Here is a 23630-nt window from a genome sequence, read left to right on the forward strand (position 1 = left end):
GTACTATTCACGTGCGCTGTCTACCGAGCAGTGCACCTTGAGCTTGCCAACTTTGTAGGTGCGAGAAACAGCCTGAAACAACTGAATTGGCAGGAAATAATTGCTATGTCTGGCGTACAGAAAATCAAGTGGATCTTCAACCATCCGGCTGCACCATGGTAGGGTGGGGATGGTGGGAGAGATTGATCCGCATGGTAAAAGAACTCCTGCAAAGAGTCCTAGGCAGTAAAGTTGCAACTTTTGAAGAGTTGGAATCCATACTGTGTGACTGAAGCCACATTAAACGCTAGACCATTGACCTTCACAGAAGACACAACAGAGACCCTGAAACCATTGACACCAGCTATGTTTGTACAAGGTCTACCAAGAAATTATGTCGTACACTTGGATGAAATGGAGGCCCGCAGCCTGATCAGAAGGCTGGGATTTCTTTAGAAGCTCCAAGATGACTTCCCTCAGCATTTCCGGAATGAATATTTGGCCATGCTGGACCATCAGAAGGTGCAAAAGCCGGGAACTCTACAGGGGGGAGGAATTGGGCTGATCGAGTCAGACGGGGTGAAGAAAGTCATCAACTGGCCCCTCGGTCTGGTGTTAGAAACCTACCCAGGAGCAGATGGCAACGTAAGAGTGGCGAGAGAAAGGACTGCTCATGGTGAAAGGATTAGGCCACTTCAACACCTTTATCCTTTGGAGGTGTGTGCAACAATGAAGCAGCTGCTTGTGGAACCTGATTCTCCATTGGACGTCCAGCCAAAAGACTCCAAGGTGCCCGAGGTTGGAAGGAAGATACAACTACAAGATCGGAGCTTTCTGTGAAAATATCTGACAGACTTAACTTGTGAGGAAACTAGGAAAGGTTGCAATTTTGTGTTACTTTAAAACTGCAAGGTGGGAGGATGTATAGAACCTGTGTTTTTATAGGTTAGAAATCTAAGAAGCCTTGACTGTCACAGGCAGTCGAGGAGGTATATAAACTCTGAGAAATAGGACTGGTAAAATGGAAGCATGTGTGTGTAATTGGAAAATTGGAACCTATAATGAAGTACAATAAACGTGTGCAGAATCATAGTTTAATATCAGTGTGTTCTTGTAATGTGTATTCAATTTCCCATACTGCATTAATTTACTGTCTTACATAACTTGAGAGAAGTAGAGGCCATGGATCTGTATGTCATGGCCATCCATCAATATTTCACATCAAAATATGCATGGTTGCTAGGCAACAAAATGTAACATTTTACTGAAAAACATATTTATGATCATTTGATTTTCCTGAAGGGAAATTTTAATGTTTATTTTTCTATTTCTTATCTGGTGCTCCTACAGCACAAACGGACATACGACAATCAGCTTGAATTATATCACTGACTTTCTTTGTTCATTTATGCAAGTGGTGGTGTTGATCTACTGTTATGTTCTCAATTATCCACAGAGATTTCTCCTTTGCAAAAAGCCCGCCTGGTGGCCATGATCGTTAAGGCGCTGAAATCTAAACGGTCTGACACCGAGGTTAGCCGGTTCGAGTTCCGTTGGTCGAAAAAATTTCACCATCAAAATGTTGGCCGGCAGGGTAGGGGAGGTGGTGGTAAACAATTTCTAATCATTAGATTGCGTGCCAAAAGCCTGGATTAAATTCTAAACCTCTCCACAGTGCTCATATGGAGTGAGGGCATATGACGCTGTTGATGGTGATTCGCCCGTCGGATGGGGACGTTAAGCCTTGAGCAGACCCCTTGGTGCTATTCGACAGGAGTAGACTATGTGCCAGCACCGGGTTTCACCCTCTCCCTACTATCATATATCACGTCATTCATTTAATCTCATTAACTCCTCTGATGAGGTTGACGTCAGGAAGGGCATCCGGTCATAAAAAACCCGCCTCGACAGATTCATCTCATCTCGTACCCGGCCCCGTATGGAAACGGGACAAGGGTTGGACAACCATTTCTCCTTTGCAAAAATTCTGCATCCATCTTTGGACATTGGTCATGTCAACTGTGACATCATCATACAGAATTTACAGTCTCAGTGAATACAATGGCACCAGACATACCTCTATGTCCAAAGCTCAATTGCAATTCCTTTCATCTCGCTCCTATATGTATCTGAAGGAAAAATGTTGTGAATGTAAGCAACATCTTCAGTGTGAGACAGTTAATGAAAAAATATTATGAAGACAGAAGAGATACGGTGATGACATCCTTGATTTAGCAAAAGGCTTACAATAGTGTACAGAGAGCAAAGGTGAGGAAAGCAATGCAACAAAAAGAAATTGGAAAACAAATGTTAGAATATGAACATGCAATGTAGAAAAATCGTTGCAACAATGTCCAGACACATGTGGGAAGGAAAAAGGGGTTTTGGAATGAAACTGCACTATAACTAGGAAGTGTGCGGTCACCAATATTATTTACATTGGTTATGGACAAAATTGTGAAGGAGACAAAGGTAAAATACGGGGACAAGGAGTTGTTTGCAGATGACAATGTGGGCAGGGGGGGGGGGGGGGGCGACTGAGTGGAAGTACAAGGGCAACTCGATATGTTGAGTGAGATTATTGAAAATTATGGAATGAAAATCAGTGTGGAAAAGATTAAGACACTGGTGTTGACCAGGGGAGAAAGGGGAGGGAAATATAAAAATAAAGGGACAAAACCTTGAAATTGTGAAAGCTCCAAGTACATGGGAGGCAAACCGACGCAGGATACCTGGCTGCACACAGATATCAGTAAAAAGATTCAACATGGAAATGCATTCTACCAGAGTGTGAGAAACCTGGTGTGGAAGAAGGCAGTACAGGGGTAAGGTTATTTGCCTTACGTCCCACTAACTACTTTCATGGTTTTTGGAGACGCCAAGTTGCCGGAATTTTGTCCTGCATGAGTTCTTTTACGTGCCAGTAAATCTACCGACACGAGGCTGACGTATCTGAGCACCTTCAAATACCACCAGACTGATCCAGGATCGAACCTGCCAAATTGGGGTCAGAAGGCCAGCGCCTCAACCGTCTGAGCCACTCAGCCCGGCGAAGACAATACCAATGAAATGTAAGAGTGTATAAGACATACTATTGTCCAATACTGAAATATGCAGCAGAGACCTGGACACTTTCAAAAACAAAAGAGAATAAAATCTAGGCCAATGAAATGAAATTTTTAAGATGATACAAAAGACAAGAAAGGACAGGGGGAAAAAAATGAGAACATCAGGAAGGAAATCAGTGGAAAAACTTTGACACAATGGACAGGGATGAACTTACATGATTTGGGCACAGTAAGGGGATGGTAGAGGAAAGGATGCTAAAGCAGATGATGGAGACCAAGATAATGAGGGAAACAAGAGGGAGACCCAGACTAAGGTGGCTGAAAATGATCGAGAATAGTATAATTAGAAGATAGTTGGATTGGAACGCAGTTAATGATGTCGTATTCACAAAGATGCACACATGAGATGCTGTCAATTGTGTACACTCTTATTTACAAATTATATACACCTTAATAGTAGCACATCAAATGAACCACCATCTTGAACTCAATCGACTGCACATTAGCATGTCAACCAACTATGCAACATTTGTACCAACACAACATAACCACTACAACAGCACCAACACAACAAGAGTTCACACACTTAACTAACGACTCTCGCTAACAACTCAACAAACCAAGACTGCCCTTCTATATATACCTTGCTTGGCAAGACTTTCAGAAAAGTATGACACAAAATGATTTCTCATATCTTCTCGAGTCTCCAATAACCTATATTCAAATGAATAGAACATTCTGTAAAACTCAAGTGACAAAGGTACGGTGTTCTAGTATCTTGCCCTGTGATGCACAACATATCAGATTTATACATCATATTTACAGGTAATAATAAATTATATACTATTAATTACGTGTTCTTACATTAAATAAAGTTGTATTAATAAACATACAGTAGAAGTATCGTGGCATAACCTCATATGTTCTGTTACAAATGACTGGTCATACAACACACAAATAATAAAAGATACGACCATGATTTATACCAAATAATTCCATACTGACAACCTGTCGTACATAACTACATTAATAATAATAATAATAATAATAATAATAATAATACCTACTAATCGAGCTCTATATTTTCAATATTTACCCATGGGTTTAGAGAATTGTTTCCAAGTTATACTAGTCCACTACACACTTGCATCAAGGAAAAAGACTTGCTTGTGGTTGAATAGAAGGTGGAAAGGTGTCAAAGATCCCAAACCTGGCAGGAGTTGGATGAAAGAAATGGACGATTATGATCTTTGTACTACACTTGCGGGAACAAAATCCCAACACCAGGAAGGGGTTGTGCTAGATTAACGATGGTTGATAGACATGTTTATACATCTGAAAGATGACGCTGATTTTAATATCCGCAAACTGGATTAGCGTGGCGCTAGTAACAGCCCTATGACATTGTACATCAGGTTTGCTTTAAATACAGGCTGTACTGTGGGAGAGCATTAGTTACCTATGAGATTGGATGAAGCGACTATGAATGGGTCAAGAATACCTTCATGACGAAGAGGCCAGTATCAACAACTAACTGCGGTTGAACCAGGCCGTATAATAGGGTTATGTGAAAGGTGGATTTTCCTTCCACGCTATTGCAGAATGACTTGGCAGGAATGTCTTCACTGTGCATGCATGCTGGCAGCAGTGGTCACAAGAAGGTACACTCACAAGAAGACCGGGCTCCAGACGTCCCCGTGGCACCACAGAGAGGGAAGACCGCCGTATTCGGCGCATGGCTGTGGCACAGCGGACTACATGTGCAGCAGCAATTCGAGCAGCAGTTGGCACCATAGTGATGCAAGAAACTCTTCCAAATCTGTTACTTGAAGAACAGCTCTGAGCCAAACACCCTAGGCGTGCATTCCACCTACCCCAAACCACAGCCGTTTGCAACTTCAGTGGTGACAAACGAGAGTTCATTGGAGGATGGCGTGGAAGTCTGTTGTGCTTTCCGATGAAAACCGGTTCTGCCTTGGTGCCAGTGATGGCCATGTATTGGTTAGGAGGAGGCCAGGCGAGTGCCTGCATTCCAGCTATCTGCGGCGTTGACATACTGGACCTACACGGGGAGTTCTGGTCCGGGAAGCAATTTCCTATGACAGCAGGAGCACTCTTGTGGTTATCCGATGCACCCTGACTACAGATGTGTACATCCGTCTGGTGATTCGACCTGTTGTGCTGCCATTCATGAACAGCATTCCCGGGGGTGTTTTTTAACACGCCACTGTTGTAACCCAACGTGCTCTACACAGAGTGTCGACATGATGCTTTGGCTTGCTCGATAACCCGATCTCTCCCCAATCAAGCACGTATGGGACATCATTGTAAGAAATAAACTGAAATACAATATATCAAGTAAATCATATTACATCAGTCTTGGGACTAGTTTTAGCCACTTACTGACCATGAAAATCCACAGCCTGTTTCCAGTCATCCGACCGGGTCAGGAATGGAATGAAAGAAGCCCCCATCTAGCGGCGAGGATTGGAATTGTGCCGGCTGCCGAAGCCTGTCGCACTCCTCTGGGGCAATTGTTGATGAATGACAAATGATACGAAATTATAGTGCAGTGTGTTGCTGGAATGAAAAATGACGGGGAAAACCGGAGTACACGGAGAAAAACCTGTCCCGCCTCCGCTTTGTCCAGCACAAATCTCACATGGAGTGACTGGGATTTGAACCACGGAACCAAACGGTGAAAGGCCGGTGCGCTGCCACCTGAGCCACGGAGGCTTCTTACTGGTCATCTTCAGCCAAATAAAAAAAATTAAACAGATTGGCCCAATTGCAGAAACGGTGTTTAGACGATGTCTACAGTTAAACAATGCCTAAGTATGGCTGCTGCATTGCAGAGACGTTATTTATCACTTAGACACTGTCTAAAACTGATGTTCAACTGGCCATGTTTAAACACTACCGAGAATACTGTTTACGGTCTAGAAAGCCAAGAAAAACATCTGAGAGGATCCGCCATGCTGACCACACGACGCCTCGTAATCTGCAGGCCTTCAGGCTGAGCAGTGATCGCTTGGTAGGCCATGGCCCTTCGGGGCTGTTGCGCCTTGGGGGTGGGTGGTGAGAATACTGTTTAACCTCAAATGAGAGGAGTGGATCACAATCAGAGGTTATGAACCATGAAACATGTAATTTGTATTATCACGTTGAGACGATTCCGGAAAGAAAAGTTAGTCCGACGGCCTTTCTGTGGGTTGCCCGCTGTGAAATCGCAGCAATTCATTTGAAATGTACGGGGAGGTAGAGTTTAAAATAAGATTTAGCTTTTCAAGAGAGTCCGGTAACTGCCAACTGGAATATAATTCTTGGAAACCAATATATTTTAATGGGGTAATTTCCATGGAATTAGTCTGAATTTCTTGTCCCAATCGTCAGAGGGCTGTCGCATACATCAACCAGGAGTAACTTAATTATATTTACTGCCAAGTAAGCACACATAATAGTGAAAACTACTATGAGATAGGAAAAGGCAAGTGGTGGTGATGGTGGTGACTATTGTTTAAAGAGGAGGACTGGGGAAGAACAGCTGTGGCCATAATAACAGCCCTAGTATTTGCCTGGTGTAAAAATTGGCAAACTATGGAAAACAATCTTCAGGGCTGCCGATGATGCGTTTCGAACCTACGATTTTCATCTATATCGCCTGTACAACACATTCGGTTACACATTACTATTGTTTCATCTTCCCTTCGTCGAAGCCTTTTACGACTAGATTACACTCACCATAACACTATAATCAAAGCTACACTTTCCCGCATGTTGGCGTGTCGCTTTAGTGTCGATAATATTATGAGATTTAATTTCCACCGAAAGCAATATTCTTATTTGTGGGCAAGTCATGGTCGTGCTTAGCCATACTTGAGTAATGCATAGGAAGACAAAAGGTTGATTGGCGTTCGGTGCACGCACCGATGAATTTCATTAGTTGTGACAAAGAGTTGCATGAAAGATACTTCTATCTCCATTTTCAAACCAATACTGAAACTTTAAACAGTCTAGTTAAACACCGGCTGAATATTGTTTATGCAATAGAAGATCGTGCTCGAATTACACATTGTTCAGTAAACGTTGTCTAAGGCTTAAAACTAGTCATCGTTTCTGCTATCGGCCCATTATGTGATAACTAAAACATATGTATACCAGACAAATAGGTAGCAGCTTCCATACAAGATACTTGGAGCATGTTAACGCCCTGAAATATAACAGATATTTGGCCATGGGACAGCACATGGGTGATACTAACCATAAGTTCACTAATATCAACCAAGACATGAAAATTCTCAAAGTTTTACAAAAGGCCCCCTGCTCAATATTACGGAAAATTGTTTTATCCATCTGGAGCAGTTTTTCAATCCTAACTTCAATCTAAATGAAATTTTGGAGAAATCAAACATTTTATTTGATTTTTTAATTCCTATCTTTAGTAAACATGTCTCAGATTAAAATAATTGAATCTTTTATAATCTCTTTAAATTCCCCTCTCAGCAGCAGTCTTTCTTTCCGTATCCTTCAGACCCACCTTTTCCCCTCCCCTTCCTCACCCTTCTTTACTGCCTCCCCTCCTCTCCCTATCTATTTCTTTGTTTACATCACCTGATTCCTACAACAAGTCAGTGCTTGTTCCCTATCCACTCCTTTGTTTACATGGCTCGCCAGCTTCCTCCAGCAAGTCAGTGCTTGCTCTACATCAGACATTAGAGGTGAGTCTCATAAATAATTTTACTCCTTTTTAATTTCTTTTCTGTATGTTTATTCATTCCTAATTCTCGCTATCATTTCCAGATTTACTTCTTTCCCTGAGGTTCTAAGTCAACTTAAAGACATCACATTACGACAAGAAGATCATAACCTTAATTTTTGTTATTGTATGTATTTTAATGTTATAATTATTCCAGCAACATTGTCTTTGTAATCTGTTTAATTTTATTTGGCTGAAGATGGCCACTAAGTGGCTTAAACTAGTCCCAAGACTGATGTGATATTATTTACAGTACTTGATATATTGTATTTTGGGAATATACAATACTTAGCCAGATAAGTGAAATCATACTTTATCTGAAAAAAAAAAGTTTTATTTAAAACGTCAAGTCGAAGTCGATTTATGAATCTTCGGAACCATTCACATTACAGCACTATTTTTTCGTAATCAGTTTCTTGTAATTCATGAACCACAGCGACTTTATAAGGGAACAACCAAAGCTTGTCTCGTATAGCTTTATGCGCTGTCCACATAGAGATTTCTGTTTCTTGAGCTAATTTGCGTGTTGATTTACTTGGACTTCGCAGCATTATATCGGAAATTTCATGAAGTTTTTCGTCTGTTAAAAGCGTAGGCCTGCCTGTTCCCGGTACATTGTGAACTGAGCCGGTCACATGAAATTTACTTATCAAATCCCGAACGGTATCCCAGTTTGGACACTTTGAATTAGGAAACTGCGCCTAAAATTTTAACTTACATTTTCTGTAAACTGATCGCCTTCGCGAAAAACATATTCCACCAAAACATTACTGTCCGTATCCCGTTGCACTATTGCAATAATCTATATGAACGCTCGCTTACTGCAATACACACTGACGATTTTGACAGCCCACAGCTCGCACGTGTGGCCTCCCTGTACTGCTATCATGTCCACCTTGGCCTGTCGGCGAGTGAGCGTGACAGATATGACACCGTGCTGCGAACTAAACTTCTGATGTTACCTCATGCAGCAGCTCGTAGGCACTACGGAGAACATTCCCTGGTGCCCCGTATTTTCACCAACTAGTATACGATTTACCAAAATTTGAGCAATAAGCTTTCCCAAACAGTAATGATACTCCCCAATAGTTATAACACTGTATGATCACCTTTCTTAGGTATGGTAACTATAAGATTATCTATGAAATCAGGAAGCATTTCTTCAATGTTCTAAATTTTAACAATCCGTTCATGTATGTGTCTTATGAGAGATCCTCACCACCTTCTATGAGGGCTTCCGTAGATATAGCACCAGGACCGGTAGCATTGTGCTGCTCTGCTTGATTAACAGGCCATTAACTTCATCCAATTCAGGCAGGGAGCCAAGTTGTTCTTTAATGGGTGCTTGTTCTATTAGGTCATACACCTGTTCAAGACCCAATTCCTGATTTGGGAGGGCTTAAAAATGCTCTTTCTATCTATTCATAATGGAGCACTGATGATGTTTGCTTATTGTTTAAAGGGACCTAACATCTAGGTCATTGGCCCCAAAATGGAGCACTGATCTTTTAGAAGGTCTCCTATCACTGGACTAGAGTGGGTTTCTACCAAAGATGGTGGGATCATAAACTGCCTTTGTGGCTTTGAAGAATTGCAGTGAATCTTTGTCTGCTAGATATTGCAACTCTTTTGCTTTGGTTGTCAACCATATATTCTTGAACACATGGATTCTTCTTTGGACATTTGCTTTGGCAAGACAACAGGCTTCTTTGCAAAGCAGTTCATGTCTTTTCATCACACGTGCATTCTCTTCTCTGAGATCAATGCTTCGATTTCAACATAATTTTGATCAAACCAATTCTTGCGTTTCTTGATCTTTTATCCCAGCATATCATTACAAACATCCAGAATGGGGTTTTCAGGCTCTCCCAGTATTGTGTTACATCCTAATGATACTCCTTCGACAGCATCCAATGAAGCAGTTCTCTACATTGTGAGGTATATTCTCCTTCCCTGTGAACCATGTGTATCAGTTAGGAATGCAATGTTCTTCGGTAATGTTTTGCGTGGAAATATAATGTACAGAGGTAGTTTATGGCCATCAACAGTAATGGCCAACATCACCATACAAGTAACTTTTTATTGCCGGTAGTTTAAATCAGAACACTTGCCGGTCCTTTCTCGGAAATAGAAGTGTTCCTTGGAATTTCAAAATACACATAGGTTTGGTCAGCATTGCCAATCTGCGAGAGGAGATAACAGTTCTGCTACCCTAACCTATCACGCGCCTGTGATGAAACTCTCCAACTTTATCGGGGCAATCATTAGGCATTTCTTGGCACACAAAGATGTTTTCCACCGCAGTGGTAGGTTATTACTCTGCATAAACCGAGAGTCCCACTTGTGATTCGCCTTGAAAAATTTTAGCAGCCTTCTAATGTTAATTTTGTTAATACTTCCACTATTATATCTCATCACATTGTATTTTTAAACCATCATTGTTATTTTTAATGTTATTTTACTTCAAATCTCTTCAAGATTTTAAAATTCATTTTATTATTACATGTTATTTAGACACTTGTTTTTAATTTAAGGTTAAGACTATGGCTGATGATGCCTACAGGAAAGGCGAAACATGTACCACTATTAGTTAACAAATTTATGTAAATCATCCAAGACGATTTTGTATTGATTAGGTGGTCTAATAAATAACTTAATGTTATTATTTCAATTGAAAAATTTTCCTGGAAAATCGTAGGATCGTTCAATTTCCTGTGCTTTTAGCTTTAACATTTCATGAGAAATGCTGTAACCAATGTTCCGCATCTCTTTCACTCATTCCAGTAATGCTTCCTCAACACCCGGGAACTTGCCCTGTTTTGGGCAACGAAATGCCAATTTGCTGCCTCCTCCAATTTCTGACTTGTTTTCTGTGAACCGAAAACTCACAAATTGTTGCTCTGTACAAATTTCTTCTGCGAATTTCACCACTTTTAGCTTGAATGTAGCCGTGTACTTGTTAACATTCCCCCAAGACAAATATTTAGTAACAAGCTCCATATGGCGCACATTCTTGAGACAAGCCCACGAATTGGATGTGCAACTCTTAATCAGCACAATAATTTATGAGAATATTTGGTTGAAAAATCAGGGATGCAGGTGACAAGTGATATTGGCTGATATGCGAGTAAACACAGTACAAGACAACTGAAAGATTTGTAGTCAATGAAGCCTTCACCTTCCATTCCAGCTGAGTAGGGGACAGTTGAGGACTTTCTATTGCCGCTGATCATTTGTGCTTCATATACCTTTACGGGAAGTTTCCTACCCCAAGGATGAGTGTGCCCTAACCACTATCAGATCAGACAGCATGATAGCAGGGGACTCATTATCCTGGAAGTTATTCGGCTGATAGAGCCTCATCAGTCTAAAAGCAAGATACGTCACGTCCACGTGAGGTTGACATAATAGGACAGCTACTCCTTACAGTATCACATTATATATCCATATACACCAGAAAGATGTGTGGCAACAGTTGTAAATAAATATATATTATATATTAATGGGACCAGCTTATGAAAGAAGAGACAATCCCATTAAAAACAGGGTGTCAGGCCATGATTTTGCCAAATTTCAAACAACACAAGGCATTGAGCGTACTGGCGGTCCAATGAGGCATTTAACCTGCAGTGTGTGGAGGGTAAGTTCAGGCTGGAGGTGCTTCTGTGATGTTTTGAGGGTGTTTTTCATACTATGACCTTGGCTCACTCATTCAGGCCACTGTGAACATGAACCAGGATATTTATTTCAACATTCTCAGTAACACATTGTTGCCCTTTATTCAACATCTTCATTATGAGTATGCTAAGGACGCTCCCATTTTCCAGAATGACAATAGCCCTGTTCGCCCTCGTGACTAGTTTGATAAGCACATCGACATGGTCGCACCTCGACTGGCCAGCTAAATCCGCTGATCTCAATCCCATAGAAAATGTGGGACTATTTGGAACAGTGGGGAAAATGCAGACATCAGCATCCCTGCAATATGGTGGCTGTACAGGATATCATCATTAGCAAGTGGCTACAACTGGATATGTCACACCTGCAGAAACTTGTGGACTCCTTTACTTACCAAATCAAGGCAGATATCAAAGCTGAAGGCTGTGTTACCCGGTATTATAATTATGTCTCCAGGGGGTGAATAATTTGTTATGTATAAGGGGCCGTCATATCAAAATGGGGCACCTGCCAAAAAGTATAGAAGAACATTTTGTACCTCACTAGTAATTACCAGAACTGTTAAAGACATTTATCCCACGGGATAATGAGACGCTCAATCCCATTTTCGAAAAAACTGGTGGTATGCCGATGTAACCATATCTGTAACCAATCACACACGTCATCATTCAATGCAAACCCATGTCCACGAATGTCTTTCTTCAGTTTGAGCACAGGGCCACAATCAATGCACAGTGCTATGAAGACTCGCTGCAAAAACCGAGGCGTGCCATGAAGTCAAAACATCCAATCATGCTATCTAACAACTTTATCCTTCTTCATATCTGCTCTCCTCCCCTCCCCCCACACTGCCAACTCTGTGAGGAATACCATTTAGAGATCTGAGTAGGGAAACTTGACAACCTTCCTAAAGCACAAATCTCTCCCTATGTGATTTTTCACATTTTTGAGGAGCTAAAGGAGGACATTCATAGACATTGGTTTGCATCAGATGACAACGTGTGTGACTGAGTACAGACGTGGTTCCATCGACAGCCTGCCAGGTTTTTCAAGAATGGGACTGGCCATCTCATCACCCAGTGGGGTAAATGTGTTCACAGTTATGGTGATTATTTTGAAGTACAAAATGTTCTACTATTCTTTCTAGCAGGTGACTCAGTTTCATTTGACTGCCCTTATATATCTGAGCATCCCTCACTGCTTGAAAGCAAGTGCCTTTTATGGTGAATATTTTCTATCAATAGATTCTGTCTTCTTTATCATCTCCATAATTCTAAATCTTGGAATTCTTACCTCAAAATAATAATCCATCACAAACACATTAAATCTAGGATGAAATCACTTACTTGAATTCAAGGCCTCATGAAATGTTTTCTTGATCTCTTCTACAGTCTGAGGCTGATTTGATTCTAGCTGATTGAATAATTCAGCTACCTCCATGATCTACACCCAACCATGAAGCCTACAGTAAGTGTACGTTTGGCTTAAGAAGAAAACTGTCCATGAAAGGTGAAAAGTTTTGTGCTCTGCACTTGGACCATGGTTACATTTTCCAACATAACCTGAAACAATAAACAAGAATATTACAGGTAAAACAACTAGAAAGCATATTACATAAAGTTCAATCACAAAAATAACACAGAATTAATACATGAATTAAACAATGACTCAATTTTCTTCTTCTGAACATCTTATCCAATACTGACCAAACATCGTAAGATGGAAAACTCGATCACATACTCTTCAATTTTGGACAAATCTTTATCACCATGTAATTCAGTTGTTTAGACACTTGTCTCCAGTGATCATATTTGTTAGCATTTAAGAATGCCTAAATGCAAGGGGTATCAAGGTTACACGGTTATTCAAGGGTTACACAACTGATTTGCTACAGAACAAACTGTCTTCATATTTCCCCATATTTTACTACTCTCATGTCATTAACACATCTATAAAACAGGAAAACTAATTTATTCACCATGCTGAAAAGCTCCCTCTGTGGATCAGTGGTAGAGTGTAGCTTTCCAATCCCAAGAATCTGGTAGTAGTCAGATTTTTGAAGGGTGGAGAAAATATTTACTTCATGTCGTACAACAGTGGAGGCACATTCAGTATTCACACAATAAAATTAAATAAAACAGCAGGTCACTGAACCAAGTTCTGGTTTCTCCGCCAATTTGGCGGAGTAAAACAGAATGCCAAAATTGATATGCAGGCAGCCTGAAAATCAAAACCTCTGCACATAGCAACTGAGGCAATACAATTATCATCATCATCATCATCATCATAGTTCATCTTCCTTCCAAGTATTGGGCCATGTGTGCCATTACGGTCTTGCATTTTTCTTTTTCCAAGACTTGAAAACAATCAAATGTCCTTCCGGCGGGTTGCTAGCCCGAAGGAAGTAAGACCATTGGTGGGGCAGCCACCTCTCAGCTAATAGACTAGCTGAAATTACAGCATTTCCTCCATAATTGATGTAATGGTTATACCACCATGACTTGGTCGACAGGGCCTCGTCTGTGGGAACAGGTTTGTTAATCTCGGGAAGGCGAGGTTGGCATTTGGGCAGGAGAGGTTATGTCGTCGTCATCCTTTTAAGTATTGGGCCATGTGGCCCGTTATGGTCTTGCGTTTTCTTTCCATCGCTTCATTGGACGTCCTATAGATCTCTGTCCTCTTGGTTGATAACGTAGGATCTCCTTTAGTAGTCTTCCAGATTCCATCCTTTGAATATGACGTTTCCATTTTTCTTGGTTATCATAACATTCAGTCCCTTAAGCACATCTTCATTTCTTATACGATCCCATTTCGTATAGCCTGCTGTTCTGCGCATGAACGTCATTTCACGTGCTGTAATTCTGGAAATGTCTCGAGTTCTTATTGCCCATGCCTCACTGCCGTAGCAAAGGGTTGGTCTGGCTAAAGTGTTATAAAGACGTAAGCGGGTGTGTTTTTGGACAAGATATGGCTTCATGATGATTTATGATTCCTGTTGTTCTGGTAAATTTGGTTATTTTTGCAGAGATATCAATTTCCCCTTGGTAAGATAAATTGTATCCCAGATAATTGAATTTGTTGACTCTTTCCAAAATTGTATTATCTAAACAGATTTTACTGAGGATAGGGTCCTTCCCCTTAAAGGCCATTATTTTGCTCTTTTGTGGTGAAATGATCATAGTAAATATGTTGGAACAGCCTAAATGAACACATTGCAGAAGACAATCAGTTGTTTAAATTGGTAACCCAATACCCTAGTAAGAGGCCAAAAGAGAATGATGTCAAGCGTGTAAGGGGGGGAAGTATGACTATAGTATCAGGGGCGGTTCCTTCCACCCCTCTTTCCATCCACCGCACATACCAATGTAATTCCATAACCAGTTGCCATACAACACCATGTGCCTTCACATCTATCCAACATATGCACGCCACACGTAATATTTACATCATCACACTGGTAAGGTTTAATATTTTTGCCCCGTTATATTCTCATTTGTTCATGTCGGAGCCTTTTTGTTAATTTCTATTTCCTCTCCTTTTTATAGACCATCTTAACCTATTTTCAACCTGGCTGCATAATACACCTATTAACCGAAGATAATGGCAGGACTCCAAGTTTTAATGCAACTTCATTTATTATTGTACAAATCCAATTGAACTTCGCAAGATAGTATTACAATTCCAAGGACACCGTAAATTCACATCATTATACGACGCTGTGTCCAATATTTAAATTTAAATAGACATCATTTTAACACCCATTAACGCTGGATATCGGCAGGACTTCAAGTTTTAATGCAATTTCATTCATTCCTAACTCAACTTTTTTGAACTACGCAAGGCAACTTCAAGGATACTGTGAATTCATATCATCACAAGACGTATTTAATTAGACATTACTATATTGTGTTTTTAATTTGTACTTGACAAGATGGGATTTTAATTCTATGTTTGTACCATCCAAACTTTTTACGTGTTACATTGTAATGCTGTTTTGAATTTTTAATGGGGGCCCCCCTATTTTAATCAGGTCTTATTGTATACTGAATTTTAATCCACTAGCTGAGGAAGAGAATGCATAATATTCTCAAAACATGTACTAGATGTTAAGGTGAAAGGTAAATAAATAAATAGTATTGACTAGGCAGACCATCTCCCAACATATTTACTGTTATTAAGTCAATACGGATCCAATCCCGGCCACCATGGTCAAGATTATTAATGGTGAAATGATCATGTTGAATTTCGAAGAGACTTTCTGGAGATTAAATACTGACCACTGAAGATCATCTTCTGATAATGCTCCCAATGCATCATCATCAGCAAAGAGTATGGCATCTAGATGTGCGAGATATCTGCTGACTGGGATTGATCCATGCCTTTCATGCCTCCATTCCTGTATTATGTTCTTCATATAGATTATGAACAACAAAGGAGAAAGTCCACAACCTTGTCGCACACCTCTGCAGATCGGTTCTCATTCAGTCTGATGATTACTTAACTTTATTGCAATAAGGTTGTTACTGTACATGTTGTATATGTTATCTATTAACTGTTGTGAGACATAATCTTCTGCTAAGATATTAAGAAGTCTGTTCCTGTTAACTAGGTCAAAGGCTTTCTTAAAATCAACAAATGCTATGAGTTTCCAAGTTAAATTCCCTGCGTTTCCCTACTAAGATTTTCAAGGTAAAGTAAGCATCAGCACATGAGCGTCCCTTTCAAAATCCATGTTGTTCATTTCCAATCACATTTTCATAACACCTGAATAATTTTTCTCTGACAATATTAGAGTAAATTTTTTAACCTGAGTTGAGTATACTTATCCCCCTATAATTTCCACACATGCTGCCCTTCTTATGAAGAGGAATAACTATAGCTTTTTGCCAATTCTCTGGTGGTCTGTTGCCATTTCAAATTAAATTTATGAATCTGAGAAATTTTTGCTTGAAGATGTCACTGAAGTACTTGAATAGTTCTGCATTTATTGAGTCTTCTCCAGATGCTTTTCCATTTCTAAGTTTTCTGAGTACTAGCTCCAGTTCTTCGAGTGTAATGGTTTCCGAAGACTTGTTAAGAGATGTTGGCAGAAGAAATGGCTCAATATTTGAACCTCTTCAAAGATTCCAAAAATAATGAGTCACTCCGTTAGAGGTATTGCATTAATGCGTATGTCTTCTTTTACATCATTATTCAGTTTCTTGAGTATTTTATAGGTCTGTGGTTGTGGTCTTGTTGTATCAGTCTCCAGGTGTGAAACAAAGTTTTCCCAACTCTTTCTGGGCTTTTTCCGCACTTTCCTTTTTGCTAATGCTCTCTTGTGGTGATACTCTATTTTATCTTCTAATTTACTAGTTGACAAAAAATTTTTATAAGCATTTCTTTTGTCTGAAATAACTTTTTCAACTTCATCCCAGATTCTTAAACCCTTTTTCCTCTGCCATTTTTTCTTAACTTCCAAACTCTCAAAAGCAGAGTGCTTTAAAATTTAACACAAATCAGACCACTCCATTTCCACGTTGTCACTAACTGGTGTCATCTGTGCAAGATTATTAAGTCTGTTCTGGTACAGCCATTTTATACTGGGGTCTCCTAATAAGTTAACCTTGTAAGAAGTTTTAATTTCTCGTGTTGTTTGTTTCTTTTATACCATTTAGGCCTCAGATGAATAGGTGCTACTAATAGATAGTGATCAGTTTCCAATTCAGGGCCTCGACAGACTCTTGTATCCAAGACTAAATCTGCCAATTTACCATACAAATTATATAATCTATAACTGATTTCTGATTTTGTGCAGACCAGGTGTACTTGTGGCTGTCCTTGTGTGGGAACACTGTGTTCATAAACTAACTGATTGAAGACGGTGAAATCTATTAATTTCGTTCCATTGTTATAACGGGTTGTTTCTCCATGCATTCCGATGTGATTCTGAGTTTTCTCATTACCAACTCTGGCATTGAAGTCTCCCAGTAATAGTAGCATATCTTGTTTGTTAATTTTATTGGCTATCTTTTGCAGATCATTGTGATGTTTGGACATCAGAGCATGTGATAAATTATTGAACTGTCTAATTAATTGATAAGATGTATATATTTAATCACCGATAGGTCATTTTTAAATTAATACGTATATAGGGTTTTAATCGCCCATTTCACATCATCATTTCATTTCTTTGTATCGTGGCTATAACGTATTCTGAACGAACCACATATTGGGTAAAGTATTTCAACATCATTCATATTAATATCTTGCAGTAAATTTTTCAATAGCCATTGTGAGGTGACCAGTGTCAGCAGGCTAATTTCAGCCCATTTCCAGGAAAAGTACATCATCAAGGTTACGAGAGACCTTACCCTCTCCACCTCATGAAGAGACAGTTGATACATTATGAACGCCCACTTTTCGAACTTCGCTACCCGACGCTTTATTTCAGCGGAAACGTTCAGTCTATGTGAATGAACGTAATGAAGCAACGTGATGGATTCACAGCAATACATAGGAGAAGGGATGAGACCTCGAATCTTACTGAACCATGTGATATGGCTGATGGAAGGAGACTTTTGAACCTATATACGTCAAACACAAGAGCTGGAGAGGTCATTCTTATTCTTACTCGTAAGCAGATTGTCACTCGTATTCGGACATTCTTAATCTCACTCTTAGACACTGAGACACTCTTGGAAGAGACTCTTACTACGATTCTATGTCTGCACATCGGAGAAGATTTTAACTTAGTTCACTTCGCATCTGAGTAGTACCGTAGGACAAGTGTATTCTCTCCATGAACATAACCCATGGTGGTTTTGCATTTAAAATTAGGACTCATTATGAGTTTATGTAAGGAGTACAGTAGGAAGTGTTAAAGGCAGGAAAAGCATAAGTAGAACTGGAATCCAACAACAGATGAGGCAGCCGGTACGAGAGATCCATCGATCATCGGTTTCAAGACAACAGAGTCTACATATGGTGAGCTTATGGCATAAGTTACTGCAAGTCTTCGCGCAACAGTTCATTTTCTTAGAATTAATTTCATTCAGTTTTTCTTTTGTTTCCGTAAGTTCAGATTTCGTTAATGCGCCGCTACATCACGTTTTTCATCTTAATAAATAGCTGTTTTAATTTGTATTTTCTGAAATTATTATTAATGATCCTTAAATTCCAAGTTAGTGTACTTAATGATTTGTGTCACCTCACCCCTGGGAGTTTTTTGAGTCTCATTATGTATTATTATTATTATTATTATTATTAATTATCAACTTTTGTTTTCAAGCCGTAAGCTTGAAGGCTGGCGCCCATGGGATATTGTTTATTGAGAAACAATGAGATATCATTTATATTACTATTAAAGTGACCCGCCACGTTATAATACTGTCACACATCTGTGGGCTGAGTGGGTACGTCACATCATTATAGAACCCATCACTTTCCTTTGAATTGCCCTCCACTGGAGCGTATACCCCTATAACTGTAAGATAACTCCTGGATAGTTTTAGTCTTAATTGGATAATCCTTTCATTCAAAAGAGTGTAGCTATCAATTGTTGATCTTAATATTTTGTGTACCATGAGCAGTACACCTGCCTGTGCTGTAGTATCTCTGTCAACCCCACTGTAAAACTGTAAATAATTTACTGTCTCTTTTGATCCCTAAAGCTTTCTTTTTGTTTCTGAAATTGCTGCAATTAAAATGTCTTTTTTTTTTCTTCTTTTGCGAGAATGTCTTCCAGCTGGTGATCTCTGTGTGAGATACTTTGTACATTCCAGGTAGCACATCGAAAAGTATTTTTCTTCTTCCAATCTTTGTCCATTTCACTGTCCTTTCCATTGCCAGGAGAGGTTATGTATTCCCCATAAAGTTAATTTTGGATGTTATCCAGAACAATAACAAAAAGGTTAATATGCCAAGTTCTTCATGGTATAGATAAAATACATATAAAGTGTATAAAATTTCATAATTTTAAAATATTCACTGTATAAGTAAACTTTAATCTTCAAATAATATAAATGACTTGTTTATAATAACCATAGCAACTGTCAGTAATCTTTTACAGCACCATAATTTTCATATTTTTCATAAAAACTACTATAAAATTCAGGACACCAGTAAGTGTATATTTCAAAGATGACTTTTAAGTTTCATAACAACAGCATCAAATCTATATCAATTCAGAAAAAAACAGAATTATAATAGTACTAATACAGAGTTTCTCATATACAGTGGCTCAAAAAAGTATTGGTCTTCCCATAGCCGTGGTATGAACGGAGCAGTATAGTACAAATAATGGTGCATATAATGTAATTACACGTATGTAGATATGTAGGACAGCCAAGTACATCAGTAGGTTGAATATGGAGCCAAGGAAATTCACGCCGTTTGCAAACGGACCAGTAATACAACGGCATGCATCATTTCACGCCAAACAAGTATTGGTCTACTAAACAATATCATCGTGACATCATGCTGTCTGCCGCAACTCGGGCTCATTGTGTCTGTGCTGACATGTTGGAAGGTAATATTCAGCACTATTTCCGTGTTCAGCTAGTAATGAGAAGGAAAATGAAATAAACAACCGTGGAATATAGGAGGATTGTAGTGCGACTATTTCAAAAAGGTACAACTTTCCAGGACATGAGTGAAATAACTGGAAGAGGTTACAACTGTTAAAAATATTGTCTACAGGTACAAAAGAACAAAGACAATAGAAAATAGACCAAGAAGTGGCCGTCCTTCAAAGTTATCAGTACAAGGCAAACGACAAATTGTGCGTAAAGTGGCCCAAAATCCTCGACTATGTGCGCCGAAGATATCAGCTGTGTTAAACCAAGATGTAGGAATGCAAATGCCATCTGAAACCATCCAAAATGTGCTACACGAAAGAGGATATGCGGGCAGAACAGCCCGTAGAAAGTCGTACATCAGTAAGGCTAACAAGAAGAAATACTTGCATTCACTAAAGAGCACAGAAATGACCGCTATGAGGATTGGAAGACAGTCTTTTTTACCGATGAGAGTAAATTTACCCTCTTCAGGTCAGACAGACGAGTGACTGTGTGGAAGAAGACGCATTCTGAACTTGAGAAGAACCTGCCAGCCACTGTGAAACATGGAGGTGGTTCCCTGATGGTGTGGGGTTGCAGGAGTGCGAATGGTGTAGGTGTATTAGCCTTTATTGAAGGGAATGTGGATCTCAAAGCATACATTAACATCCTCATGACACATTGTCCTTCAAGTGAACAAAAAATGGGACTCTCTAACAAACTATACGTTTAAGCAAGATAACGACCCCAAACACACAGCCCTGAACACGAAGCTATGGCTGTTATATAATACACCGTGTTGGATGGAAACTCCACCACAATCTCCCGATATCAACCCCATCGAGAATATGTGGCACTATTTAGAGCAGAACTTGAGAAAACCTGCAATATCAAACAAAGCTGACCTGAAAGAAGCCTTACTCACTGAATGGAATAACATACGAAATGAAACTACGGAAACCTTGGTAAGGTTAGCTGAGATTATAAAGAGGAAAGGAAGACCTACCAAATACTGAAACATTCACGAAGGATCAAGAAACTGCGTTATGTTAATTCTGACCATTACTTTTTTGGTGGCAAGCGAAAATGATTGTTTTAAGTTATGGTGTTTTAGTTGTATGGATATTGAAGAATGATGTTTTTCTTAGAGTGTACATGTTACATAAGATGACAAATAATGAAGAATTCCAGTTTATGTCAGTTTTGATTATCATTCCTTTCTATTCCTCGTCCTCACATGTAGCATATTTTGACAGACCAATACTTTTTCGAGCCACTGTATGTAATGATATAGTCATGGCCACCTATTATTATTATTATTATTATTATTATTATTATTATACTGAATACAGACACGTGATATTTCATCGTTATTAAATTTTAAGCCACAGTAGTCGGTACACAAGTTAGCAGTTGGTCACACAGAGACAGAGCTACAGCACAGCTGTCACATTCTCAGTAATGAATGTGCCCAGGTTGTCCTGTCGTGTACCGACCTCCCACGGACTCGAACCGGCGGACTGCCAGGTGGAAGGCAGCCGGGATTCGCAGCCGAGTCTAGAGCTCAAGGTGTCAGAGGAGATTAATTAGTGTCAGAATAATGATAGTCATCGACATGAGACACCTTGTAGTACTTGAGTAACTGTATAATAAGTATAATAATTATAGTTAGATTTAATAATTGGAAAGCAGAAGGAAGCTTTCAGTTAAGTATTGGAGAGCGGTTTGTGAAACGCGCTAGCTTACGAAAGACTTGTTGATCACAACAAGATATTTACTGTGTATCAACAAACAGAGCTAATATGCCAGCGAGCCAGGCGGCCCGCTGGACGACCGACAAAGAGACAAAGCTGAGTACACGGCCAGTCAAGGCCATTACAGATGCGCTTTAGGAAAACAAGGAAAGATGAGGATAAAGTAAGACAGAAGACAGTAGTGCCTAGGTAGCAGCACTTACTGTGACAACTATTGAGAATAGCCACTTGAGGGCGCTAGTGACTGGATGATCAGTTTAGCAATGCCTGCAGGACCCAACCCCTTGATAGGAGGTAGGGATAGAACTTTGAGTTCAGGAGCGGAGATATAACCCCTGGCCAAGATGGCGCGGGGCCTTCTTCCAGCCAGTAGTTCGTACTTGTCAGAACGAGATTCTGTTCGGGCATAGCCCAAGTGCCGTAGGGCAAGATTCAGATAGACGCGTAGTAGAACAGTAGGCGCGTGGAACAAGCTCGCTCTCTCTACAGATCATTACATTCAGACTTGTAAATATACTGTACATAGTAGTTTTAGTGTCCTCAGTTGGCTATATGGTTAGCGTGCTGGCCTTTGGTCAGAGGGGTCCCGGGTTCGATTCCCGGTAGGGTCGGGAATTTTAACCATCATTGGTTAATTTCGTCGGCTCGAGGGCTGGGTGTATGTGTCGTCCTCATCATCATTTCATCCTCATCACGACGCGCAGGTCACCTACGGGTGTCAAATCAAAAGACCTGCACTTGGCGAGCCGAACATGTCCTCGGACACTCCCGGCACTAAAAGCCATACGCCATTTCATTTTAGTGTCCTCAGTAATAAAGGACAGGGAAATAACTTCTTCTTTTATTTCGGGAGTTGCGGGACGAGTCATACCTACAATTACCTCCCTACATTCCGCTCGGCAGGTCAGGTAATACTTCAACATCCAAGTGCCTGGTGACCAACCTACGAGATCGTCTCACAGGACAGGTAGGTCACGACAGTCCAATTAAACATGCATTATTATGTTTACTTGAATCTAATTCGTTATATATGTCACAGAAGATTTTGTTACTTATAGAATTATTTAGCCTGTTGCTATTTCTTGATGGATGCAGTATTTTTGCATATAACTCTTGGCACAGGCCACAGCAAAATGTAGCTTCCACTAAGTGTCTCATTTAAGGCTGTGAAGTACAGAAGTTGCTGAGGTATAGGTGGTGCAAAGTAACATTTGGAGCACAATTAGTGCGACAATGTTATGAAAGGGACTGCTCATGGAGAAAGTTATGGTTCAAATAGCACTTTCTGACCTGGTGAGAAAAGCAATGGCATATTATTTCACGCTTCATCATGCCTTGTGTACCTCATCATGGAGTCACCTTCAATTTTTATAGCATATAGGGTTCCTACAGTATTTAAGAATTATTTTTCCCTGACAATTTTCACCAAATTAACTGACTACTGTCTAAGTTAATTTTTTATTATTATTATCTTAAAACATAAAAAATATAATTTAAACTATACTGTATTATTACACCTTCATTCATTATATCTCATTAACTCCTCTGATGAGGCTGACATCAGGAAGGGCTATGAAGATTCATCTCACTTCATACCCAACCCCGTAGAGAAACAGGGCAAGGGATGGACATACCTACCTACATATATACAGTATTATTACACCTACTTCGGTCTCTTCCAGCCCTGCATGGTGTGCAATGACCTTTCTAGAGGGACAAAAATAAAACATCTATTCTAATAGATTTCATATTCTTTATAATTACACTCAAAACTACAGAAAAAAAAGAAGGAAAAAAAGGCATTTTTCCTCCATGAAAATCTGAATCAAGAAAGCGACAGAAGTATGTAAATTTCAAG

General features: G+C 39.8%; 1 protein-coding gene across 3 annotated transcripts in view; it reads right to left on the reverse strand.

Moving 5' to 3' along the window:
• The window catches only part of Tsc1 (tuberous sclerosis 1 protein hamartin), a 442531-nt gene that overhangs the window by 363290 nt on the left and 55611 nt on the right, over positions 1-23630 (reverse strand). For all 3 annotated transcript variants that reach the window (XM_067135484.2, XM_067135485.2, XM_067135482.2), the window contains one exon: positions 12828-13043. In XM_067135484.2, the coding sequence (XP_066991585.2) occupies positions 12828-12921 (94 nt within the window). In that variant the 5' untranslated portion in view covers positions 12922-13043. The remainder of the gene's footprint in view (positions 1-12827; positions 13044-23630) is intronic.

This window comes from Anabrus simplex, chromosome 1 (assembly GCF_040414725.1).
Source record: "Anabrus simplex isolate iqAnaSimp1 chromosome 1, ASM4041472v1, whole genome shotgun sequence".
NCBI classification, from domain to species: domain Eukaryota; kingdom Metazoa; phylum Arthropoda; class Insecta; order Orthoptera; family Tettigoniidae; genus Anabrus; species Anabrus simplex.